This window comes from Trichosurus vulpecula, chromosome X, assembly GCF_011100635.1.
Source record: "Trichosurus vulpecula isolate mTriVul1 chromosome X, mTriVul1.pri, whole genome shotgun sequence".
NCBI lineage: Eukaryota > Metazoa > Chordata > Mammalia > Diprotodontia > Phalangeridae > Trichosurus > Trichosurus vulpecula.
The window spans coordinates 19,976,193-20,004,125 of record NC_050582.1 but is presented as its reverse complement, the minus strand read 5'-3'; the positions used below and the strand labels follow the sequence as shown (position 1 = coordinate 20,004,125).

Here is a 27,933-nt window from a genome sequence, read left to right as displayed (position 1 = left end):
CATCAGTAAAACTTAGAAAACACCAATAAATTGAGGGGGGTTGATCTAGATCCGGGGTTCTTAACCTGGGATCCAGATACTCAAGGAGGCTGTGGATGGATTTCAGGGGTCCCGTCAATTTAGTGGGGAGAACTACAGCTTTATTTCAATACAATTGGTTTTCCTTTGTTACAGAAAAAAATAATACTACTGTACTCTGACTTTTAGGAACAAGTCTACCAGAAGCCATTTTTACTTACTTTAACATTAATGTAATATCCAAACACTTCCAGCTTAGAGAGATATCCAAATCAGCACTGCCTCCCCTAACCCTCAGACAGTTCCCTCTCCTCCAAGATGATCTGAGTTAACATCGGTAGGAATCTTGAATAAGAAAAGGTTATAATATATTAAAATACAGGGTGTTCCTAAAGTCTGGACACATAGATAATTGACGGCAATGTGGAGTTATTGCATCGAGTTCACGTGAATCTTGCAAAGCGCATCAACCTTTGCATCACAGATGATGGAAATCATATTGAAGATGTTAATTGTTAATATTCCAATTAAATAAAATGTTGTTGAAAATTTCATTCATTTCATTTCTTGAAAATCTGCATTTTTGCCTGTGTGTCCAGACTTTAGGAACGCCCTGTACATTTGGGGATTAATATTCCAGACTTGCTGCTTCATCCTTTCTTTGGCCATTTTCCCAAAGGACTGAAAAGCTCCTCCTACCAGTGATCAATACATCATTCCTTCCTAAACAGGGAAGGATGAGTCAGAGTCCATTTGCTTTGGGGGGATGGGAAAGGCAGACATTTTAAGACCAGATTAGGAAAGGCTTTAACCCACCTTTAGAAGAGGGAAGGGGGAAGTCTGGAAATGGCTTTCAGACATGAGAAATAGTTAGTTCTTAATATTTCTGGGGAAACTAAAAAAGGTTTTAATGTATGCTTCCGTACTTTGTAATCCTATGCATGTCATTTTATGCATTCAAAAACACTGTTTTAAGAAGGGGCTCATAACATTCTGCAAGACTGCACATTTATAATTTATATCAAATTACTTGCCTTCTCAAGGAGGGGGAAGGGAGAGAGGGAATTTGGAACTCAAAATTTTTAAAAAATGAATGTTAAAAATTATTTTCACATGTAATTGGGAAAAAATAAAATATTAAATGGATATATGTTTTTTAAAAGAGAAATCAACTCCCCTCAAATTTTTTTAAAAGAAAGGGTTCATAGACTTCACTTCAGCAAACAAAGCTTAGGAAGCCTTAGATGGTCTCAAAGGTCCCTTTAGGCTTCTGTGAATGTCTGGTTCTATTCACTGAAGGAGGGTGCATGAAAAGCATAAAAGGAACCATTGGGTGCTAAAGAGGAAAGCTATGTGGCCCCAAGCTAAGCCTGCTTTGCCCCTCACAGACACCTGATCTCTTCTTGTGCCAACTGAGAAACAATATCTAAGTTAGTTCCGTTTTTGATGCTAATATATGATATCTGATAGTACACTGGAAAATACATTCTTATAAATTGGATTTCTTAAAGTCATTTTGATAGGATAGCTCCTTCAGTATTTCTCTTAAAATTATACAACATATTGAAACAATACCCTAATAGAGCCTTTTCAAGATATAAAATTGCCAGATAACACATCACTGTATCCTTTTGACAGCCTGCATTCGCTTAAGCACATTAAAAAATGTCCACCAAGATTAGGAGAATTTCTTGATATAAAAAGACTAGTTTTCATTCTTCCCTGTGAATCAGACTGGGAAGGGAGAGGGAAAGGCAATGGCCAGGTGATTTCATTAGTACAGGAACACCCAGGTGAGAAACGTACCACCTAAGCAAGTAGGCACCTCCTTGGTAACTTATGGTCTTTGATAACTGCCTCGGATCCTGAGATTGGGAAAGTGACTTGCCAGTATGTGTCAGAAGCAGAAATTAAACCCAGAACTTCTTAGATCCAAGGTCACCTCTAGATCCACTATGCAGATCAGCCATCAGACGAATATGGCTTGGGGCAGTGAAATTGGTAACAATGGAGAGAGAGATGGAGGCTACTCTCTAATAGGTCCATGAAGTCATTTTAAAATAGCTTAAATGCCATGAAAAATAGCAAAAAAAAAGTATTAACTCTTCCTACCAACGTGTCTGACAGCTGACCCAGAAAGGCAGTGTGGTGGCAGAAAACACTGGACTGCTGACAGTCAGGAAGCCTGGATCCTAGTCTGGGCTATGGCCAACTTGCTTTGTGACCTTGGTCCTGTCACTTCCCCTTCTTAGTCCCTAAAGCCAGAAGGTCAAACTAAAGGGGAGGAAAAGCTTCTTTCAGCTTGAATATTCTCTGATTTCAGTGGTGACATGAGGCCACACTTCAGGGCCCAACAATCTAAGCAGAAGTCTTCCATTTCTCAATGTATATATTTGAACTTGTGCCAGGTTCATCCTGAAAATTAACAGGTATTTTCTATGATGGCAGATTATGATTACTTTAATTGCTAGCTTCAGGAATTCTGGCAGAGGCTCTCAAAGTACTATCATACTATATCTAAGAAAGTAAAACTGGTTAGTTTCATCCTTAAATACTCTCCAGTGGGAGTGCCCAAACATTTCCTTGGTTTTTGACTCAAAAATCAAACTGAAATCCTGAAATTACTTAAACAAAATAAACACAAATGGTCAGGAAGGGAAGAGCAGGAGCAAATTGTGAATCAGTAGTGGGGAAAACATGGCCAGTGGAATGAAAATCTGCTTTAATGGCAGAAGGAGAAATTAAGATGAGAAGGGCTGAAAACATAAAAGGAAAAAGCTACTTTTTGGAGGGTCAACTTATATTGTAATTAAACTAGAATATTCTCCCAAGGATTCCAAAAAAGCAATCCCAAAAGGAACTGCTTTTAATAAATAACATGGAGAATACCTCTAGACTGGATTTTCAAGTTGTCTTGCAAAACCAGTTAGATCATTTTCCCCTACAAAACATGCAACCTGAAATTTGTGTCATCCTTCATGAAGGCGCTGAGTTGAGAACTGAAAAATGCTTTGTTTCCCTCAGCCCTCAGTTCCACATCTCCCCACTGCCACTACCATTAACTCCTAGGTTAACATACACATTCAAAACAAAGGGCTTTGGCAGGAAGGAATTGATTTTTCTCATACAGTATTCACTTATACGAATACCTCCATTCCTGGGAAAATGTCACAGATGTCACTCTAAGACAGGGGTGGAAATGGGAAGGGAGAGAATCAAGGACTTGCACATCTTCCTCCACTTCCATCCTTAATCTGCATTAACTTTCCAGAGTCTAACCATTATTTACAGTAAGAACTACACAAGAATGAGTCCTAGAAACAAGAGGAATCCACATTACCTACTATGTCTCCCTCCCCTTTGTTTCTGTCAAATGGAACAATTACTTAAATTCCTAAAAGCTACTATTTACAGAAACTGATTAAAAACAAGGAATTACATTGAAGACCATGTAAGAGAGGCAGGTTGGGGAGTTAGAAGACCTAGGCTCAAATCCTGAATCTGTCATCAGTCACTGACTCTCTGTGTGATCTTGGGCAGGTCACAACCCCTCTGGGCCCCAATTTTCTTGTCTGTTGGACTCCATGGCTGCAGTGCCAAGTCTGTGGTCCTATGATTTATGAGATCTCAATGGTCCTGTCTGCAAAGAACCCTCATAGCCCATTGCCCGGCGTTCCCACTAAGACACAGATGTTGATCCCTACAGGGCCACCTCTGCTGAAGATATTCCAGAGCCCCTCTCCGCTGTTCTACCCCTTGAAGCTGCTATCCTTCTGATAGGAGTGTCTCGAAATCACTCCCCAGGGTCCCCAGGGTTTGGTCATCTGTTCTGCTCCTTTCCCCTGCCAATGTGCTACCTGGCCTTTCCAATGTCCAACATGGCTTCCCACGAATTGCCCATGAACAATAACCCTCCTTTCTGTGTTGTCTCCCCCCGTGCAAAAGTGAGCTCCTTGAAGGCAGGGATCATCTTATTTTTTATTTGTATTCCCAGAGTTTAGCACACCCACTTCAGATGTAATGCTTTCGCATTCCATACTGTGTTCAGCTGTGAGCACATTTTAAGAAAGACCTTCTAGGAAATTTAGGAAGCATCCTTCAAGGTATAGCACATTCGGAGGAGGGTGAGGAAGGCTAAAAACCATGTCATACAAAGATCCCTTGAAGTAACTTGCAATGTTTAACCTGCAGTCCAGAAGCCTCAAGGGGCACATGATAAGGCCATGAGCAACCTGGCAACGTAGCAGACTGGAGATGCCACAGAGCTTGTACTCAGACAAGGCATGCCAGCTCATGAAGCTGAATTTTCACCATGCTTGGACTGCTCTCCCTCCTCATCTCCACCTCATGAGCTCCCTGGGTTCCTTCCTTCACGTACCAGCCAAAATTCTACCTTCTACATGAAGCTGTTCCCCTTTAATGCTAGCACCTTCCCTCTGAGATTACCTCCAACTTATCTCAAACGAATCTTATTTGTACACGGTTGTTTTCCTGTTGTCATTGCACCCCCTACCCTGCTGGACTGTGAGCTCCTTGCTTTTTGCCCTTCTTTATATCCCCAGCACTTAGCAGAGTTCTGGGTACATGCAGCAGGTGCTTAATAAATGCTTGGTGACTTGACCTGAACTTTGAGTCAGGAGACCCTCGGGTTCAAATTCCTGGGAGCAACAGTAGAATACGGAAGCAGATTTTAGCTTAATGTGAGGAAAAACTTGCTAAGAGTTAGAGCCAGCCCAAAGTAGAAGAGCCTGCCTCAGCGGTGAGCAGGCTCCCTTTACCCAAGTCCTCAAGCAGAGAATGGCTGACGACTTGGTCAGGGCCCTCCAGCTATGACTTTGTTACTTCTGAGGTTCCCTCCAACTCAGCAATTCTGATTCTAGAATAATGAAAGGTGGAGGGGAGAGCAAGAAATTACAGAATCTGAGATGGAAGGGACTTCCAAATGACAACCAGTCAAATCTCACACCTGAACAAGAGTCTCCTTTCTGCAACATACCTCACCTTTGTTGAGAAGGTCTCCAGTAAGAAGCAGCAGCCCACTGTTTTCTGAGACAGCCCAAACAACATTTGGACAGCACTTCATTAAGCCTGAATTGGCCTCTTTGCAACATTTACCCCACTCTTTTTTTTTTTTGCTCATGTTATTAACCTCAATAAGATAGAGTCACTATTTCCTGAGCCAAGTTTCAGGTTTGGTGCTTACGTACCTATGACTAAGGAGAAGGAACCTGAAAACTAGTGCAATCACGTTTCCCTGAGGAGCTGGAATTGTCTAAGAAAACCAAACAAAGATCCATAATAGCCATCGGGTTTTCAGAGTTAACACCAACCTTAACATTCAAAGCTGTGACCTCCACCACCCCCACCCTTCAGGTACCACCAGTAGTCTTAAGTTCCAGGCTGCCCCGGTGTGAGAGAGAGAAAGAAAGGATGAAACAGGCAGGCAGGAGGAGAAAGGTCAGCACTGATCCCAGCCAAGGATGATGTACCCTTTTAACCCTTTGTATACCTTTGCAAGAAAAAAAAAATTACATTGACTTTCTTGGTAGAAGGGGTAGAGATTATTTCATACACCAGCAGAACCCAGTGAAATAAAGTATAATGCAAAGATTGTGGCATTCTTATCTAGATCACCTCTGCCCTCAGCACGGGTAACTGACGTCCCTATAACCAGTCTCCAAAAAATATATCTTCTTGTAGCCACAGGCACTATTTTCGAGAGTTTTTATTGGGTGTGGGGGGGAGGTTGATGAGGAGGAATGAGAGAAGAGAACATTGTGGAAAAGATTTTTTCTTGCTTTTCCTCTCAATGTAAAGGGAGAAAATACAGTAGGGAAGGAAATGATGGGAAATTTAATGTTTTAAGCTGGCCAGCAAAGCCAATGAGACACTTTGAACATTTTTTTCTTTTGTAGATCAAATCTTAACTGGCAACTGGGATGGATGCAAAAAACAGACTGACTCCTGATGGACTGATAGCGTTTTTATTGTAAGGGGTGTGTTCCTCTGTCGTCCTCCTCACTGGTTCTGTGTCTGCCATGGTTTCTGTCACAGCTGGGTGGGGCATGACGTGGAACTTTAGAAACCTTTACAACTCAAGCATTTCTGTGGAAACTGCATCTGAGTCAGAATATGGCTGGAATTAAGGATGGACTATGGCAGTAACCCTAATTAAAAGTACATTCATATGATGCAAGAGATCTGGTTGCTAATTCACTCTTTTTTTGCTCATGTTATTAACCTCAAAGGAATTACACAAAATAATGTGATTCTGCGTGGTTTGCCTTACCTGATCAGGATTCTGTACTATATATCTCCTTATGGTGGTCTGGGGGTAAGTAGTCACTTTCACTGTTGGAGAATGGAGATCCTGGGAACAGGGAAGGGCGGAGGAGAGAAAAAGATAAAAAGGCACATAAAATCATAAAGTGATTCAGTGGACTGGAGTCACCAGTAATCAGCAGCTGAACTTTGGAGCACTCAGGAGGGATGGCATGTAAAGCTAGGATTTAGTCTCCATGACGGAGTTGAATTCAAATCATTTTCATCAGCACTTGCTGAACCAGTGCTTCACTAGGGATTGGTACAACTTCGATTTGAGGTTGACTCTGTTAACTTCTTCCTCAATAAAATTTGCTCCCACTCTCAGGATGTTTGATGGCTTTAGAATCTATCTTCGAGGCATTTTTGATGAACAAATCTTATTTTCTAAGTGTTCACCAGAGCAACAGAAATTTTCTGGATAGGTGACCAGGACTAAGTATCTTTAATCAAAACCAGGAAATAGATACTATTTATGATTCTTCAGTCCCCTCTTTGTCCACACCCTTTCCACAATTCTCCTGAGGCCCAGTGTTTGTCCTGCTTTCCTCTGGCTGTCCAGGGTTAATCTCTGTGACTCCATGCCTAGGCCTCTTTAGGTCATGCCCCATACTTGTTTCAATACTTCAAGGATGACTAATTTTCTCAGAGTGAATACATAGGCCTTAAACCAATGGCATTGAACTCAAATAGAAAATGATCCCTGCAGGCCACATATTAACTTAATGAACCACAAATTAACATTGCCTATGTTGTATTGTATTTTTATTTATTTTGTTAAACATCTCCCTTGTTGTTCAGTCAGTTTTTAGCTGTATCCAAGTCTTCCTGACCCCATTTGGGGTTTTCTGGGTAGAAATACTGGAGTAGTTTGCTATTTCCTTCTCCAGCTCATTTTACAGATGAGGAAACTGAGATAAACAGGGTGAAGTGACTTGCCCAGGGTCACACAGCTAGGAAGTGTCTGAGGCTAGATTGAACTCATGAACATGAGTGTTCCTGACTTCAAGTCTGGCACTCTATCCATTGTGCCGCCTAGCAGCCCCAAACATTTCCCAGTGACATTTTAAATTAGTTCTGGCTTTACTCTGGAGTTTTGCAGGCATATGGCCTGCAGTGCAAGTGTGACACCTCTACTATAGAAGACATTGTTCATTCATTAGTTGCTTGGACTTCAAAAATTTTGCACCTGGTAGACTGCCACCAGGTTGGGATGAGCTTGTGATAAGCCTTTCTGTTCTATGGATGATGGATATATGGTCTGTCACCATACCCATTCTTCAAGATTTTCAGCTCAAAATATTGCACAGTATTGTGCTTCCCCCTCCCCTCTAAAAACCAAAACCAAAAAATTATTTCCTAGGTGTCATTCTCACAGGTCCAATAGGTGCTAGGTTAACTGAATAAACTGATCCATGCTAACTTGTTCCTTGTTCCAGATAGTATAGATTTTAGAAAGGCAGAGTGGTGTAATGGACTGAAAAGCATAATTAAAACCCAGCTCTGCCACTTCTTAGGGGTGATCTTGGGCAAGCCACTCCGTCTAACCTCTCTGGACCTCAAGCGTCTCATCTAGAAAGTAATGTCTGCGCCTGACTACCTTGTGAGGTTGTGAAGCTCAAATAACATATTGTATATAAGGTAATCTGTAATCAGCAAGTGACATGGAAATGTAAATTATTATTAATAAGAGACTTTGGGAGGACCTACAATGCCTTAAATCATTACGTTCTTAATCCCTCTAAGTAAGGCCAGGAAGGGGAGGATCCTTTATGTGCTTCTTAAATCTTAGCACCTTGGCAGCCCTCGCCTCTGGCTTGGGTTCACACTTGCCTTTCAAGTTGGTCTTCAAAATCAGAATATTCTAGTGCAACGCTGTGGCTTTAAAAGTGTTTGACTTCTTAGACAAAAAAAATTCTCCAGTGATCTCCACTATTAAGTTTTCAGAGACTAGCATTTGATTCATGCTCCAATTAAGAACATCTGAATAAAATGACAAGGCTCAGAACCTAAAATAAATATGTCTCTGCCTAAGAAAAATCCCATTGGAGACTAGTCGAAATTTTAATGCAAATCTAAAATCCAATTCATAACACTAACACCTAGAAGGGAAACTCCTTTTGACCAGAGCCTATCTCATTCTCGGTATTGTGATCCCTGGCACGAGGGAGGTGCTTAATGAATTCTTGCTGATTGCTTGTTCCTTTAGGCTGTTAATACTAACTCAGGTGAAAACCACAATTCCACAAAACTAATGATACAACACGCTACTGACCTCTTCACAGAGAGGTGAAGGACTTAGAATGAAGAAGGAGACAAACGGTTTTTGAACATGGTCAATGTGGAAATTTGTTTTGAGTGACTGTATATGTCTGTAATGGGTTTTATTTTCTTGTGCTCTCAATTCAGGGAGGGGGATGGGGAGGGAGGGTGAGAAGGAGGATTCTGGCTGATTAAAACCAATAAAATATTTTTAAAAAATACTTAGGTGAGCGGCATCACCTAGGCCACTAAACTTTTGGGGATGAGTGAAAATCTTTTGGGCTAGAAGGAGGTAGAGAGATGAGTTCTTTTACCTGTTCAATATTATGGGTTACATGCAGAGTACTGGGGACACAAGTAGCCACTTTTAATGTTGGAGAATGGAGCTCCTGTGAAGAGAAACAAAAAGCGGTCAGGCACTGTTTCTGGCATGCTTCTTGAACTCAGATTCATTTTTCCCCAGAGGGAAAGCTAAACTCTTCCATTTGCTCTGATAGCTTTGCAAGCCAATGTTTGTATGCCCTAATAAGATAGCACTGGCTTCATGAAGGTTTTCATGGAAACACGATTTTCTTGGGCTGTGAGGGAGTGTCCAATTTATGACTTTTGTATTTGTTTTTTTCTTTGCTGTTTTGCCAATATTGCCCAAGTCATTGGTGGTCTTCAAAAGAGGCAGGGTGACCACCTGTCAAGCTACGCTGAAAAGGGGCCTCTGCAAACCCTTCCAATTCAAATTCTATGACACCCAAACGCAAGCAATCCCTGTGCATCACACTCCAGTCCAATCAGCCCATCTGCCTCACCATTTCCTGCCTGGCATTGTGGGTTGCATGAAGACGAGAGCACTGGATCCAGCATTGGGAAGCTCGCACTTGAAAGCAGCCTCCAATAGTTACTAGTCATGCGGCCTTCCTCCCCCCAGTCGCAGCTCCCTTTTCTATACGATAATAATAATAATAATAATAAAAAATAATAATAATACCCACCCTCCCTCCCGCCCAGGCTTATGCTGCTTTGCTTCAGGTCCTGGGGATCGAATGCCGCACATAAAAGTGAGGGGGAAATGCTGCCTTTCAAAGGATGACTAGAGAAATAAAGATAACGCCCTAGAAACTGGGGGGTGGGGGCTTTATGGTAAGACTGAAATTCTACATGTATCACTCCCATTTGTAATCAACTTACAGCTTCAGGAGAATTTGCCATAACCATAAAACTCATTTTTCTTCTAGAGCAATGGATAAGCCAGCCATAATCGTGGATTTACAAACGAAAACAGTGACTTACTAATGCAAGAGCAAAGTTATGCTATATAACAAGAAACCTCCATATTCCTGGATTGCAATACAGACAATCTCTACTCTGTGCCTCAGCTTTCTTTTCTTTCGATTCAGTTTGTCAACACCTTCCTTTTGCTTTTTTCCCCTAGCACTGCATCAGCAGCAATACTCCGGGCTTAACATTTTTGGACGTTTCAGAATTTGGATTTTCAACTAGGAACTTTGGGAAATCCCCAAACAAATGTAACAAGCTGCATACCATAGGAGGGGTGGGGAAGCTGCGGCCTCGAGGCCACACGTGGCCCTCTAGGTCCTCAGGTGCAGCCCTTTGACTCAGTCCAAGATTTACAGAACAAATCTTTTTTATTAAGGGGATTTGTTCTGTGAACTTTGGATTCAAAGGGCTGCACTTGAGGACCTAGAGGGCCACATATGGCCCTGAGGCTGCAAGGTCCTCATCCCTGTGATAAGTAAATGACAGCCGACTTAAGAAGTCGGGTTCATTCTGAGTTTTGGACTTAGGAGAAGGTAGAGGACTTGGAGGTGGAAGTCCTGGATTCAGACCTAGGCTCCGGCACAGACTATAGCTGGTGCCTTCGACCAGGCCAATGAATCCCCTGGAAAGAACATTTGTTCTGCTGTAAAATGGGAACGACACCCTGGTGCTGCTGACTGACCTCAGCTCACATTCATGGAGAGCTCTGAGGATTCACCAAGGGCTTTCCTCCCAACAACCCCCTTTTCCCACCTCACTATACTGAAGGCTATCACCAAGGAAACTTAAAAGGGGCCTCAGGAGGAAATATACTTGTTGGAGAACAAGGTTTCTTGACCTGGGTTCTATGAAATTGTTTTTAAAATATTTTATAATTGTATTTCAATATAATTGTCCATCTATGTCTTTTATTTTTATGCATTAAAAATACTGATTCCGAGAAGGGGTCTATAGGTTTCACCAGATGGTCAAAGGGGTCCATGACACAAAAAGGTTCAGAACCCCTGCCCTAGGGGGAATATAGGATGTGGGTGAGCCAGACAAATTTGCTGAAACTAAACCCAACTGCATTAGGGCCTTTTTGATTTTTTATCATATGCTATTACGATGCACAGTGTAGGCAAAACTGGGTCCTCCATATGCCAAAGTATAGGGCATTGTATCGACAAACTGGCCTTCATAAGAAAAGCCCTTAAAGTGAGGGAAATCTTTCATTTTCTGTTCCAGAGGGGCCAGAATGGTAATTTCTTAGGAAAAGACAGTGTGTGGAACAAGCACTGGCTTGTTCCTGCCTCAGATCCTTTACTACCTTTACTAGGTGTATGACCTAGAACATGTCACTTGGCCTATCTGAGCTGCAAACATCTCATCTGTAAAATGCGTAGAATACTATCTTTATACCCTCTCTCAGAGGGATATTGTTAAAAAAAAAGTTTTATAAATCTTCAAGTACTACAGCAATGTGAATTATTATTAAAGATACACACACACACACACACACACACGAGTATTTTTAGGTTACCTTAGGACTGCATTACGAATTCACACAGGTTTTTAGAACATAGGAAATACTGATTAGTCTTTATTCAATCTACATTGGAATATTTGGAGAGACATTTTGAAAAGAAACAGAGTAGTTGTAAAAAGCAATACTCAGTGAGATGGTTTAATATTAGTCAAGAAATGAGCTAAGCCTCAGAGGAAAGTTGAGAAGATGTTTCTTCCTTTCTTTTTGGCAGAGGTGTGGGACAAAGGATGTGGAATAGTCTGGCATCTGGGACATTGATTGGCACTGCTGAATTGTTCCTTCCCTTTAAAAAAATCTTTGTAACAAGGGATGGCTCCCTGGGTTAGAGGAAGAGAGAAAGATAAATTTGGCAATGAAAGTAATATGAAAATAGAAACAAGGTGGGGATGATAGAAAGGAGGATGGATTGGGGGAGAGGTAGTCAAAAGCAAACACTTTTGAAAAGGGACAGGGTCAAAGGGGAAAACTGAATAAAGGGGGACAGGATAGGATGGAAGGAAATATAGTTAGTCTTTCAACATGACTATTATGGAAGTGTTTTGCATAACAATACATGTATAACCTATATTGAATCGCTTGCCTTCTCAAGGAGGGTGGGTGGGGAGGAAAGAAGGGAGAGAATTTGGAACTCAAAGTTCTAAAAACAAATGCTCAAAAAAAGTAGTTTTTATATGCAACTGGGAAATCAGATATACAGGCAATGGGGTATAGAAATCTATCTTGTCCTACAAGAAAGTAAGGGGAAAAGGGATAAGGGGCGTGGGGTGATATAAGGGAGAGCAGACTAGGCAAAGGGACAATCAGAATACACGCCATCTTGGGGTGGAGGGAGGAGAGAGATGGGGAGAAAATTTGTAACTCAAAATCTTGGGGAAATGAATGTTGAAAACTAAAAATAAATTTAAAAAATAAAGTACAATAAAATAAAATAAAAACATCGTTAAAAAAGATTTTAAAAAATAATCCAGCAGGTCAGGGTTTATTATACAAAGATGTAGAAGTTATGAGTTTAAATTAAAGAGGAACACTTTGTAAATATAGATTTTGTCTTGTTTATCTGGTACCAGATAGTTTTGATAATGATGGCTTTGTAACATAGTTTGAGATCTGGAAGCACCAAACACCCCTCCTTCTTACTTTTTTCCTTATTTATATCTCTTTATATTCTTTATCAAATTAATTTTGCTATTTTGTTTCACTTTGTAGCATCTTTTTGGCACTTTCACTGGTACAGCACTAAATCTGTAGAATAATTTATTATTATTACTATCACATGACTGATCCATGCAACCTGAATATCTCTAGAATATATCAGTGGATTATTTTCTTTAAGGTACCTTAGATAATGAATCAGTATCAATACTGCATATTCACTGCAAGCACAGCATCTAAACACTTAAAGCAAAGTTAGTGGAACTGCAAGGAGAAATAGACAGCAAAACTACAATAGTGAGGAATCTGGATGTATCTCCTTCAGAGCTAGACAAATGTAATCAAAAGATCAATAAGAACAAAAACTTAAAGGCCCAAATAGATTTGTGGAAACATGAGAGACTAGATATCTTGAAACTATTGAATAGAACAGAAAGTTCATAGATTTCTTAGGTGTGTATGGCACCTTTACAAAAACTGATCATGAAGTCAACCATTAAAAAGTTCACAAACAATGTACAAAAGCAGAAACAGTGAACTCATTATTTATTAACCACAATGCAATAAAAACTATGTTGAATAAAGGGCATTTGAAGAATGGATTAAAAATCATTTGGAGACTAAATAAACTAAAGAATGAGTGAGTCAAAGAACAAATTACAGAAAACAATAGAAATTTTAACAAAAAATATGAACACAATAAGACAAAATAAAAAACTTATAAGATACAGACAAAGCAGTACTTACAAGAAATTTTATATATCAAACCGCTTTTATCAACTAAAAAGAGAAAAAACAAATATATGAATTTGGCACGTAACTAAAAAAATTCTAGGAAAGCAACAAATCAGTATCTGCCCAACCTAACCCCAAAGTAGAAAATCTGAAAATCAAAGAAGAGATTTAAAAAAAATAAAAGCAAAAAAAAACCCTATTAGAACTCACAAATAAAACTAGTAGGTTTTTTAAAGCAGATCAATGAAAAAAAGAGAAATAAGCAAGGCCTAGAAACAAACTTGTACAGAGGTCCTAATGTTCAATGAACTACTGCGAAAAGAACTCCTCGTTCAACAACAACTTCTGGGAAAACAACAAAGTACCTTGAATAAAAATAGGTTTAAACCAAATCAACTTTGAGGCCCCACTTTATGCCTATCAGACTGGCAATGATGACAAAAAAGGAAATCAAAAATTATTAGAATGGCTGTGGAAAAACAGGCAAACTAGTACACTGTTGGTTCTGTTGTAGATTGGTCTAATAATCATTCTGGAAAGCAATTTGGAACTATGGCTGGAAAGTTACTAAACTATGCATACTTTTTGACCCAACTATACCACAAGTAGGCCTATACCCCCAAAGAAATCCAAAAAAGGGAAACTCACTCTCTCTCTCTCTCTCTCTCTCTCTCTCTCTCTCTCTCTCTCTCGATGTGTATACACACACACACACACACACACACACACACACAGAATTATAGCAGCTCTTTTCCCAATAGTCAAAAATTGGAATCTAAGAGGGTGTCCTTTTGGTGAATGGCTAAGTAAGCTGCGGTATAGGAATGTAATGGAATATTATTGGGCCATAAAAAAGATAGAATGAACGATGTCAGCAGATGCTGGGAAGATCTTTATGAACTGATGCAAAGTAAGCATAACTAGGAGAGTGATTTATACAATAACAACATTATGAGCAAAACAACTGTGGAAGATTTAATAATTTTTATATAATGCTCTTTATGTATTTTAACTCATTTGATCCTCATAAAAACCCTGCAAAGTAGGTGCTATTATTATAGTATATACATGAGGAAACCAAGACACAGAAAGGTTAAATAGCTAGCGTCTGATGTAGGATTTGAATTCAGGTCTTCTTGACTCTAAGGCTCACGCTTTATCTACTGTTCTACTTAGCTGCATTTAGAACTCTGATCAACTCCATGATGAATCCTGTACAAAAGAATGAAGGTGAACCAGAGCACTACAATCTGAAACAAAGATGATGAACTTTAAGATGCAGAAAGAGTCATACATTTTTGGACATGGCTTATGTAAGAATTTGTTTTGCCAGAATTTGTAGAGTTGCACTGAGGGATTTGTTTTTTCAGGTTACCCCCCCAAAAAACCCTATTCATTTATTGGGGGGGGTAGTGGCAGGGACAAATTCACATTAAATAGTTTTACTTGAAAAATAAAAATCATAAACTATTATTTTAAAAGTAAGTTTAGACCAACAACTCATACTATATACCAAAATTGCTATAAATTTTTATAGCAACAGTTCCCCAATACACAAGTGATCAAAGGATATGAATTAAGAATTTTCTAAAGAAGAAATATAACTATCAACAACCAAATGAAAAATTGTTTAAGACACCATTAATCATAGAAATAGAAATTAAAACAACTGTGGCATTTGTCACCTTATACCCATCAAGTTAGAAAAGACACACTGGAAAATGCTATCCGATGATAAGAAATTATCATCACCATGTACGGTTGTTTACTAAGGAAAATAACGTTAAGGGGTTAAAAATCTTACTTTAATCCAACATCCACTCAGCTCAGGGGAAAAGCCAGCACCCTAAGCTTCGGAGCAAATACAAACAAATTACAAACATCAACAGACAGACCTTGTCTGATTCAAATCTCCATGCATAGTTACCAGGGTTTAACAAAGTCGGAACATCCAGGTTTACAAGCTGGAGGGGTCTTACCTACAGCTGCCCAGAGTGTCGGCTTCAACCCACCTCCGAGAGTGAGAGCCCCAAACAAATAGCTCTGTTCTCTCTTTTTATATACTCTTTATCCGTCATCAAATGTCATTTGAGCTATCAGAACTTAGGCTCCTCCTATTGGCTCTGGTCTTAGCAACTCCCCTTAGGACCCCGAGGGCTTCATGCCCACATAGGCAGCACCTAGTAGGTAGGGGTTTGGGCCTGGGGCTTTGCACCTAGTAAGGCTCAATCAAAGACACTCATTTTAAAACAGTAAGAAAGTCCCACCTTAATTGATATTACACCATGGTAAGATGAATTTTTCAGCTACAACTCAGAAAGGCCTTCTGCTCAGACTTAGAGGAGTTGCAATCTATGTCAAGGGAGGAAATATCCAAACTGATGAAATCACAAGTCACTGAGGATATCAGAGTTTAAGAAACAGATAAGAGTCTTAGAGAGTTGACAAACCAAGTAAAGTGAAAATTGAAAGACAGCACAGCCTACACTTGCGCAAACACCATTGGCCCTGGTTACTTAATATCTCCCTAGGATCTTTAGATAACATTCTTTGGGTCTTCCCATACATAAAATAAGGAGGTTCTACTTCCAGCTTTGAATCTACAGATAATGTACCAAAGACAATGGGATAACATGCCAACTACAATAGACGATTCAATTTAACAAACATTTATTAAGCACCAACTATATGTACTCAGCCCTGTGTTGATAGTGTAGTAATGGAATTACAACATTTGCAAAAGAGCAGTTGATGGCAGACTTTGGAGGGTAAATCTGGAAATTGATTTTCTACCCTCTGAGATGTACATGTCATCCAGTGTGGGAAAATTTACCAAGCCAGAATGGGCACTGAATTATAGCATTTCAGGCCAAGACTTTGACAACCAGAAAAGAAACAATTACTGGCATTTCTTTGGTATGCTCCACAAAGGTGTAGAGTATGAACAAGGAATGAAAGGAAATTAAAAGAACAGACACAGAAAGGGCCACTGAGGGATGTTCTGATAATAAGAAAACATTTCCATTTGGAATATTAAAGTTAATTTATACAGAAACAAAAGGCAAGTTTAAAGAAGATAATTAAGGGAGGCGTTACGGCAAGAAGACTAGATTGAGAATCATAAAACCTGTATTCTAGTCTCAGTTTTGTCATTAAGTTGCCAAGAGACTCTGGGAAAGTCACTTAACCTCATCTGTAAAAAGGGGATAATCACCTCTGCCTTGTGTACCTCACAGGAGCGACTACAATGAGGAATGTGCTTTGAAAACTCGAAAATGCTATCCAATGATAAGAAATGATCATCAGTATGTAGGGTTGTTCATCCTCGCATCACCTATATAAACAACCAAGACAAAACTCTACATAAGCAACGATATGGAGACGGAAAAATACAAGTATGTTTAAAGAACAGAAAGCCCTCCACTTTGGTTCAAGAGTAAAGTGAGTAAAAGCCAAGGGAGAATAGGCCTAGAAAAATAGGCTGAGGCCAGCTTATAGCTTTTATTGGATGGCAATGGAGAGCAAGGAAAGATCTTTGAATAAGATAATACATATGTGTGTGTATGTGCACATATATGAAAATATATAGGAAAATTCTGAAATATTTTAGGCAGAATCTAAGCCCACACTAAAGTCCAGGATTAGACAGGAAATATTAATGAAGAAAATGCTACCTGGAATGTTTCTGAAATGTGCAATACTATGTAGAAGAGCCCCAAATGAACAACAGCAACTTTTTGTTGCATTCTCTTCACCTCCAAAGAAAAAGGAAGGAAAGAAGCACTTTTTCTGAGTGCTTTAAGTCCTACCTTTAAAACAGTTCTTCCACAACTCTTAGAGCTAGGTCACGTAGGCACTAAAATCCCTATTTTAAAGGGGAGGAAACTGAGCGTCAGACAGGCTGAGTGATTTATCCAAGGTCCTCTAGCTAGCAAAGGTGAGAACCAGGATTCCATATCCAGTATTCTTTCCGCTACCATGGAGGGAGGGAAAGTCCAAAAATGTGGTTTAGGAGTTGCTTGCTTTATTTGACTTAGCTTGTCTAAACAGCTACTTTCAAATATCTTATTATAAGGGACAAACCTACAAAAAACAAAAAAGTAAAACCCAACACTTAATGCGATCAAACTCAATGGTCATCCAAAAGATGTAATTCCTGGGCACTCCAAAAATAGATAAGATGACCATCAACTTGATTACCTACCCACCTTCTCCTCCCTGCACTAGGGACAAAAAGGAATAAACAACTTACAATTTGGCAACTGTAGGTACCTTGTGCTGCTATAGAAATGAAAAATGATATAAGGAGAAAGAAGGCTGAGCATGTCCATCCATCGATCAAAATATTCTACCAGGTGTTTGTTCATCATGCTCAATTTGAAAGCTATGCACTGACCATGTGAACGGTAAATTAAACCTGTTAAGCAAGTCAGTAAGACATCCTTCAAAGAACCTGAACCAATGTGTCCCGTTAGAGAACACAGAGCTCTATCAACAAACTGGGTTAACTGCTCAAGATAACTAGGAAGGAGAACATAAGGTCACTGGAAAATGATACAGTAAAAGACCAGAAACACTACCTCTTTACCAACATTTTAGAGTGATGAATAGAAATACAAAATTGCTCATTCGAGTATAAAATAAGGATAAACATGACAAATCCAGATGTTTGATGGAGCTCAAGAAATACACCAGAATAATAACTGACTTGAGAAATGGGTGCCTTCCATTTATCTTATATGGAATTCTTTCAAGAGGCAGAGCTTTAGAGAAAGCCATGAAATATAAATTCTACAAATAACCCCAATTTAGTGATGTCATTATCACATTGCCCACCCAGTCTTTAATAGAAAAGCTGCTAAGTAGCCACATGTATGGGTGATTTAAGGTTCCAATACAGCAGGATGACCCCCGAAGGAAGAGAAGATGCACTTGTGGGTGAGCTGGTCTCATCATTTCTCTCCTCTCAGCAGCTCTGTGCAATCTGGACAAAAGGAACTGGTGGTAATTTGTCCTCCACGTATGTAAAGAAGATTCAACTTACAGGCAAGAGAATCTGGTCCACTATTAAATGCTTACACGTTTGAGTCTCCAGAACATGGAGCCCCTTCTTCCTCTGTTATGGGTCTGATTTAACTGACAATGAAAATCGTCTGTTTCTGCAACATAACATCTTCCGTTTACTTGTATGTAATTAGCCTTGGGCATATTTTTAATGTTTAATTTAGAAATGGCTTGCATTTATAATAAACAGGTAAGAGTCAGGTCACCAAGTAGTCTTTAATCATCGTGCTACTTTAAAGAGAAAAAAAAGGCAAGGCTGAAGTTCAAAGAAGAGCATGGGGACTTCCTAATCGTTATCGGACATTTAGGTCAGCAAGCATCTGAGGTACATTTCTGTTATTCTGGGCTTTTGATCATATGTAGCGTGCCCTTTAGAAAACTGCTTAAATGCTTTCTTCATTAGTTATTTTGCGCTACCATATTCCTTCCTAACGAACCTTTCAAAAACATGGACTTGAAGCCTTCAAGTGATGGAAGAAACTATTTTACTCTATTCCCTTAGTCTGTTATGTTTTCACTTTGTCTATAAACCAAGGGGCTTTTGTGGAATACATTTTTATAACTCAAAAGGCAACTAATTTATCATTTGTAATTTTCCCGGAAGCATTTCATATGTATATACACATACAGCCTTTTTGTTCTTTTCAGAATGTCCCCTGTAACTCATTAAATGTCTAAACTTTCACAGCTTTCTTTCCCCCATGCCCTGCAGAGATACTCAGAAAACTGATGAGAAAGAGAACTGAGACCTAGATATCCAAAGAACATAGTCAAATGTTCAATTAGATACTTGGAAACTTGTGCAGTTATAAATCTGTTGAAACAAAGACAGGGCTAGTCTCTGTGGCCAAATGCAAGATTTTTCTATGTTACATCACAACTAGGTGTATTGTACCAAGATAGTGTATCACAGGAACATCCATGCCAGTAAGGCCTTCGTGCTGATCTTCTGGATGTTTGAGAATTACCCTTGAACAGTTACAAGCAGGTAGGAAGAACTGAGCTTTGGCTAGTTACTAGGCTTCAGCAGAACAGAAAGTGGTCTTTAAAAGCCACAAAAATTTATGCTTAAGGAATTCACCAAGGTAAGTTTCCATTTGAATGAACTGTCTTTGAAGCATAGGAGATGCTTTGGTTAAAATGTTTTATCATAAGAGAAAAAAGCGCATCCCTGAGATTAGTGCTAAAATGCTGGATTCTACTGAACACCAGGGGTGACTACTCTCTCCTGGTTCTCCTCCTGCCTGTTTGATCACTCCACCTGAATCAGATCTTCATTCAGGTCACCCCTAGTAAACATCACTTTCCTGATGTCCCTGGTCCTCTTCGAGAAAGAAGCCACTTTCAGTTGGAAACTCCTCCTCCTCCTCCTCTTCTACTTACTTATTCTAGCATTTTTTTTTTGAAAAACTGAGACGATTAACTCTTTCGTCTCATGTAGTTTTCATTTATGATTTCTTGAAATATAGCTCTAAAAACCAGGCTTTGATAAAGCCCGTTGGCATTCAAATAGAGCTACCTGAGTATGCCTTTAAACCCAAACCACTCCGGCTCTCATTGATTGGCCAATAATAGGTCCCAGCCCAAGCCTCACTTGCTCGTTGGTTGGGCACTCTGACAGCTCAGAGTGAGTGTAAATAGCAATTGTTTCTGTTCTGGCCAGAAACTCAAGAGGGTCTTCCCCTCCCAGACTGATACTTCTGTGAAGGCAAACGAGGCCATCTTTTGCCTCAATTCTTACCTAGTCTTTAATTACTGAATGGGTGTTGCCTCAGACAAATTGAAACATGGGAAAGACCTTAGCTTTAAAAGGCCTAGGCTTCCTGTTGCATCTGGGGTCATCTCCAGTTGCCCTGACCTATGTGTTGCCACTGGACTCAGATGACCTTAAAAAAGAGTGTGAGGATAATGACTCTGCACAACTCTGCCTCACTTAAATCCAATTTACTTGCAAGTCAAGACACCACCCTCGTGATATCATTGGCCTTCTTCAAAGGATGAACAACCACTAAACATGAGTGTTCCACAGGGCCTTCTGGTCCTGGGTCCTGTTCTCTCTTTCCTATATAAGGTTTCACTTGGTGATCTCACTCCCATGGATTTAATTATCATCTCTATGCTGAGTATCCTCAGATCTATTTATCTTAGCCCTAACCTCTCTGCTGACCTCCAGTCTCCCATCTCCAAGTACCTATTAGACATCTCAAACTGGATGTCCAGCAGACATCCATCATAAACTCAACATTCCTAAAAACAGAACTCATTATATTTCACCCCAGAACCCTCCCTCCCTTCCCTATTACCATCATGGGTGCCACCATCCTCCCAGGGCACCCAGGCCTAATCTAGGCGTCATTCTCTGCTCTTCACTCTCTCTCTCTCACCCCTCTTATCTAATCTGTGGTCAAGGTGTGTTAATTTTACCTTTGGAACATCTCTTGAATATACTTTCTTCTCTCCTCTGATACTGCTACCATCCTGGTGCAGGCTCTTACCATCTCCTGCCTGGACTATTACAAGAGTCTTCAGATTAGCGACCTCTCCCAACTCTAGTCCACACTCCACCCAGCTGTCAGAGTGATCTTTCGAAAGTGCAGGTCTGACAATGTCGCCTCACCACTCAATAGATTCCAAGCCCGCTCCATCACCCCCAGGGTCAAATATTGAACCCCACGTTTAGCATTCAAAGCCCTTCACAACCTGTGCCCCCTCAAACACCTTACAATCCCCCATGTACTCTACCATTCAGTGACACTGGCCTCCTAGCCATTCCTCAAACAAGATATGCACCTCTGGGCTTCAGGTATTTTCACCGGATGTCCCCCATGAAAGGAATGCACTTTCTTTTCCTTGTCACTTCTTGGCTTCCCTTCAGTTCCCAGTTAAAGTCTCACCTTGTACAGGAAGCCTATCTCAGGGAGAAGCAGAATGGGGTAAATTATCTCACTTGAAAGAGCTTTTACGGTGGAGGGGAAGATGATGGAGGTGGGGGTGGGGGAAACAAGTGAACCTTACTCTCATCAGAACTGGCTCAAAGAGCCAAGAACATATACACCCAGTTGGGTATAGACATCTATTTTACCCTAAAGGAAAGTAGGAGGTCAGAATGGGGGAGGGAAAAGACAGAAGCAAAACATTTTTGAGGATGGACAGGGTGAAAGGAGAGAGAGAGGGGGAGTAGGATAAACAGGGGAAAATAGGATGGAGAAAAATACATAGTAATCATAGCTGTGAAAATATTACAGCAAGTTTCTCTCATAAAAACCACATTTCTCAAACATACAGAGAACTGAGTCAGAGTCATAAAAGTAAGAGCCATTCCTCAACTGATAAATGGTCAAAGGATATGAACAGGCAGTTTTCAAAGTAATCAAAGCTATCCATAGTCATATGAAAAAATGCTCTAAATCACTATTAATCAGAGAAAGGCAAATTAAAAGAACTCTGAGCTATCACCCCACATCATTCAAATTGGCTAATATGACAGAAAAGTAAAATGACAAACGCTGGAGTGGATGTGGTAAAGCTGAGAGACGCTAATGCTCTGCTGGTGAAGTAAGCTGATTCAACTATTCTGTAGATCAATTTGGAACTACACCCAAAGGGCTATAAAACCATGCATGCCCTTTGACCAAGTAATACCACTACTAGGTATGTATTCCAAAGAGATAAAAAAAGAAAAAGGACGTGTATGTACAAAATATTTATAGTGGCTCTTTTTGTGGTGGCAAAGAATTGGAAATTGAGGGGATGCCCATCAACTGGGGAATGGCTGAACAAGCTGTGGTATAGGACTGTGATAGAATACTATTGTGCTATAAGAAATGATGAGCAGGCAGATTTCAGAAAAACCTGGAAAGACTTGCATGAACTGATGCTGAGTGAAGTGAGCAGAACCAGGAGAACATCATGCACAGTAAAAACCATACTATAAGATGATGGACTGTGAATGACTTAGCTACTCTCAGCCATACAAAGATGTAAGACAATTTTGAAGGGCTTATGATGAAAAATGCTATCCATCTCCAGACAAAGAGCTGATGGAGTCTGAATGCAGACCAAAGCATACTTTTTCTTTGCTTTATCTTTCTTGGCTTTTTTTAGTCTGTTTTCCTTCACAACATGACGAACGTGGAAATATGTTTTGCATGACTGCACATGTATAACCTATACCAAATTGCTTGCCTTCTCGATGAGGCCAGGAGGGGAGGGAGGGAGGGAATCTGGAACTAGGAATTTTTAAAAAATGAATGTTGAACATTGTTTTTGCATATAATTGGGGGGAAATGAAGTATCAAATCATTTAAATAAATAAAAAAATGACATTAAAAAGGGAAGCCTTTCCCAATCCCTCTTAATTCTAGCATCTTCCCTCTGTTCATTATTTCTAATTTACCCTGCACATGGCTTGTGCACATGGCTGGTTTGTATGCTGTCTTCCCCATTAGACTGTGAGCTCCATGAGAGCAGGGACTGTCTTATTTATGCCTTCTGTGGCATTCCCAGCACTTGGAACAGTTCCTGACACATAGGAGGTACTTAATAAATGCTTACAGACAGATTGATATCTTTTTATGAGACATTTTAATTATGATAATCCTGTTCTTGTGCTAGGAGAGCAATACAATGTTTGAATATTTATACCCAACACCTCATTTGAGAATCATTCCTAATTTCTATCCTAAAGAAAAGCAGAAGATACAAAGTCCTTCTGCAACATATGCATATCATGTCTGTCTTGAAAAACATCATAAGCATGTGCGCTCTCCCCCAAATCGACAGTGATTGGGATCATTGCTATTGCCAAGAAAAAGCTGACTCCAATATTTTTGTTTAGAAAGGTTTATACTTTAAGAGAGGGTTGAATTACTGTGCAGCTCTCACAGTTGTGTTTGAGGCCATGAACTGTCAGAAAAAAAAAGGTTGGATAAAGATAGTTGAATAGGAAAAAACAGATCCTGACAAATTTAACTCTAAAATGTATTCCTACTACTATTTATGAAGTATTGAAAGTAGATCTGATAAGGTATCTTGTCTCCCCAAAAGGTAAAAAGTGGTATGATTACTGTGACCTACCAATTAGTTACAATCAAGTACACTCGGGATTTCTATGGCATAAAATAATTTCAGGCCCCAAAAGGCTGGATAAGGCAGAAACTATTGACTATGTACGTATCCATGGACTTCACCACTTTCCAAGCAGCCTACTCCCAAGAACAATCATTCACCTAAAGGACAACGCCCTTAAACAACAACTGACCAAAGTAACTCGCCCCTGGGTGTCATTTCAAAGGAAAAAAATCGTCCTCGGAAACATACTGAAGCTCTGTTTGTAATGGCAGGTCAGCCTTCTTCTGTCAGTTAAACAGGAAAAACGGAGTGTATGCATGCGTATACACACATGCCTACTAATCGGCTCCGTAAACATTTCCATATCCCAATAACAAACACGCACACGTTAAACATATATCGACAAAGATAAGGCAGCTCGGTGATCGATGAAGCCAGATACCTCCTCTGGGTGACACCCTCGAGGTAACTTTGATCACAAAACACTGTAGAAACATGGATAAGTGCCTTTATCCATCAATTACTGAGAGGCAAACTACAGTTGTTTTTAAATGGAGAAAAAAAGTTTGTGTATGCTGTAAGAGTCCACCCTCAAATGTGACCTTCCCCAAGATGATAGGAAAATCATTGCCCCATCTAAAAGAGAGCCTTCTACATAAACAGTAGGGACAGGAAGATAACTCTGCTCAATGTCATAATGACCTTAAATAAAGACTATATTTTGGGCACACTTTGCCATGCACAGTGCCACTATCCTATACTTGGTAATATACTTAACTACATGAGAGCCAGATGAATGGAGGGAAAAATACAATACCTAGGTTGGCTATGAGAGTATTTTTCTTTCTATTAATGGTATTCGTGGCGGCCAATATTTTGATTTCTTTAAAAATGAGGTACAATGATCTCATTTAGTAAAATTCATTCTGTTCTAAAAATTCATTCCACCCCAGCACTTACCACAGTGCCTGGCACATATTAAGTACCTCCTAAATGCCTGCTTGCTTGACTGACACAAATGTATCTCTTGACTTTGATAGTTCTGTTAATCCAGATGAATCTACCATCTTTCATTCTATTGACTTACATTTCAATAGCAACTAGTTTCCATGCTTATATAAATTCTAATCATCCCTAAACTGAGCCAGAAGATGAAACTACAAACTAATTTTCTCATGAACACCGTATCAGACCAATCAAATGGAAGCTCAGATAACCACAAAAACTCATTTGTCTAATACAGACAATAATGAGGGAGGCATTACATATTTTGAGAATTTTTATGTATAAGTTCCATTTTTATCACACTGCAAAGGAAGCAATGAAGTAGCATTAAAAATGACAGAAATGGCCAATTTTATAAGAGTTTAAATCTAGAATTTTTTTTAATTCTAAGGGACAATGGTCTGTTCAATTCATAAAGACTTTAATACTTTAATGTTAACATGGTACTTAAGAGCTATCTGAATATCAAACATCCAGAACCTTTTAAAGAAAAATCACATTGAAATTTTAGTAGAATTTAGAAGGACCAGAAATTGGCAATCCGTTCTCTTGGCCTTAGATATCCTATCTCAGCATCTCTTCAAGAATGAAGGCCAACCAACAACAAAAGCAATAGGTTAAACACACAGGCAAACACACACACACACACACACACAGGCACACACAGGCAAACACACACACACACACACACACACACACACACACACACGCACACACAGGCAAACACACACACACACATACACACACACTTGTTAGATACTAATTCCAAGTGCCTCCCAAAACAAGCTATATGAAGGAGACAGTAAATCTAAAAATAGAATGTCGATAGAATAATATGTGTAAGCTATGTGGTGAACGTGAAGCAAATGTTATCCAAAACCCAGGAACTACCTTACATCATCCTATACTATTAAAAACGATTTTTGTCTTCCAGAAGAACAGAAATCAAAGGAGAAAAGAAGCAGACCGAAGGAGGAACTCCAGCTTGGGTTCTGTGTATTTGCAAAGGTTTTCCCTAGCTAAGTCCCTTTTGATTTTGTAGCCTCTTTCCCTTCTCTCATGCCTGTTTCCTCTCCACTACCTCAAGGTCCTTTCTTGCACAGATTCCTAATCTTTCCATCTCAGTTCCTACAGCCACAATTTCTGGGCTAAAGCCTCTTCAGAATCTACAGCCGAAGCATATTTTCAGGAAGAAAACCTTGCTCTAAAGATCACCTTAGGATAAGTCAGGTACAAAGAACCTAAGTCTGTAACATAAAGAAAGAAGTGGCCAGCTTTGTTTAGAGAATACCAAAAAGGAAAAGGCTTCTCTAGAGTATACAATAAGCATGCATGAAAACTCTTCTCTCAAGGCCTATGATTAGTCAAAATTCTAATTTTTAAAGTTGTATCTATTTCCCATTTCTAGTTAGGGTAGGGGCTTCTGACATGGTGGCTGGGGGCAGCCAAAGTTGGAGAACACTTTTTGGGGGGCAGGGGGTCTGTGATTTCATTGGCAGAGGGAACTCCCAGTGAAGAAATTCCCTCTATCAGTGCATATCCGAGACCAGCTCAGCCACTTAGGTAGTTTCAGAGAACTAACAGCCCCGAGCACAGAGAAGTTAAATGATGTTCTCAGGGTCTCCCAGCCCATAGAGTGATGGAAATACCCAATCCATCAAGTCTCTTTTACATTCTTATGCTCAAATAATAATTGCTTTGGCTACCACGCAAAGGAAGTGACTCCTACTTGCAAAGTGAATGAATTGTGAAATTGGCATTCTAATACCAGGGTATTACAATTTCTGCAGGATTAGCACAGTCCTCACCCTTCGGAATTACTGTTTTGGACATGGATTCTTCTTTGACTGAATAACAGGAAGAGCCACAATTTGCCCAGGAAATTAATTCTAGAGACGAGGCTTTTTTTCTTGGTGATTCTGTCCTTAAACTAGGCTAGGATCATAGAAATCCATACAAATCTTTCCCTGACTTGTGTAGGTTCACACTAATTCTGTCATATAGTCTTTTACAAATTATTCTATTGTAAATTGTAGACATATGGCGCCTTCTCTATTTTAACCATGTAGGACTTTTCTTTTGAAGCCAGTCTCTATCATTACAAAATGGCTTGCTAATGGAAAGTGGCCCAGTATTTTCCCCGGGGGGCTGTTGGATGTCTTCAAGATATCATTTCAATTCTGGCAGAAATTCCAAGGAAGCTTGAAAGGAATATGGATTGAACAGATTCTGCCAAGAGTGGAATGGTAGATCTGGAGCAAACAAGAAAAGCAGGACTTAATCCAAAGCAGATCTTCACAGCCCGCTATTAGTTCTTTTCATTCACTGGCACTGCCCAGTGGAGGCCATGCAACATGGCAGCCGAAACAGTATAGGCACAGGGTTTCTTTGGACAAAATCACTTCATCTTCAGGTGGTTTGGCTTTTCCTCCCTTGGCAGTGGCTCACACCTATTCTTCCTCACTCCTGTGCTGACTTCTTCAATCACTCCTCCATAATTCATTCACTTCTGTGCTAACAAGGTGTGTGTTATTTTCTGATGAAACCTATGTGCCAATTCAAACAATCAGACAGTTCATTTGCATCTGTCAGTGAGCTTTCAGGCTGCACAAAAGACCAATGGCGAAGTTCAATACCAAAATATGTATGTATAACCAAAAGGCTGGGCAGGCACACCGGCTAAAAACAAAAGGAAACCAAAAACCCTGCCGGTTTTCTTTTGAACTGATCTGAAAAAGGGAAGAGGGGCTCTTTCTAAACAGGTATTATAGCAAAGTTTAAGAAAATAAGTTGGGGTAGAAACCAGAGGTTCGATTCTGCCATTCAAACACAGCTAGCAATTAGTTCCTTTTGGCTCGCAATCGGCCAGGGAATGTAAACACACGCCAGGAAGGGACAGAGACGAGGCACCTAAGAGAGGGAAGGGGGTGGCTTTCCAAGGCAAACTAAGGGCCAACGTAGCCAACCCGGTAAGACAAGCCCCAAGGAACGTAACAGATGAAGAAAGTCAGGCAGAAAAAAGGAAAGAAGAGTTTCCGAAAAGGCAGTGAGCGGCACCCCCTGGCCAGGAGCGCAGCTGTCTTTGGGGTACCTGGGAGTGATCGCTGCTCCACACCAAGTTCTGGTAGGAAGAGGAAGTTCTGAGCGGGGAGAGCACCTCGGCCGGGGAGCCCAAGGGGTCCAGAGCCTGGACCACCTTGTTCATGGGGCCGCTATAGGTCCGCACCCGCTCGTACACCACGTTCTTCTCGGGCTGCTGCGGGATGTGCAGAGGCTCGGGCCGCTGGCGGGGCCCGCAGCTGCTGCTGCTGCTCTCACTCCAGTAGCTTGAGGTCATCATGGTCGGAGCGGGCAGTGAGGGACTCCCCGGACACTTTCCGTGGGGACGCGGGGCAAGAGAAACAATGGGAGAGAGGTGGCCAGGTGAAAAGCTCCGATCCAGATAAGGTGGAGGGGCGGGGAGGGGCGGGGGGAGCGCAAAGGAGGGGAGACGAGCGGGCCAGAGG

At 40.3% G+C, this 27,933-nt stretch overlaps 1 protein-coding gene across 2 annotated transcripts in view; it reads right to left on the bottom strand.

Annotated features, from left to right (window-relative positions):
- Positions 1-27,884, bottom strand: part of POF1B (POF1B actin binding protein) — a 50,706-nt gene extending 22,822 nt beyond the window's left edge. The window contains exons 1-3 of one of the 2 annotated variants that reach the window (XM_036740304.1): positions 27,519-27,884; positions 8,916-8,990; positions 6,308-6,388 (exon numbers count right to left, since the gene is read on the bottom strand). In XM_036740304.1, the coding sequence (XP_036596199.1) occupies positions 6,308-6,388; positions 8,916-8,990; positions 27,519-27,767 (405 nt within the window). In that variant the 5' untranslated portion in view covers positions 27,768-27,884. The remainder of the gene's footprint in view (positions 1-6,307; positions 6,389-8,915; positions 8,991-27,518) is intronic. The other variant, XM_036740305.1, reaches the window with a different exon arrangement.
- Between the last annotated feature and the right edge of the window lie 49 nt (positions 27,885-27,933).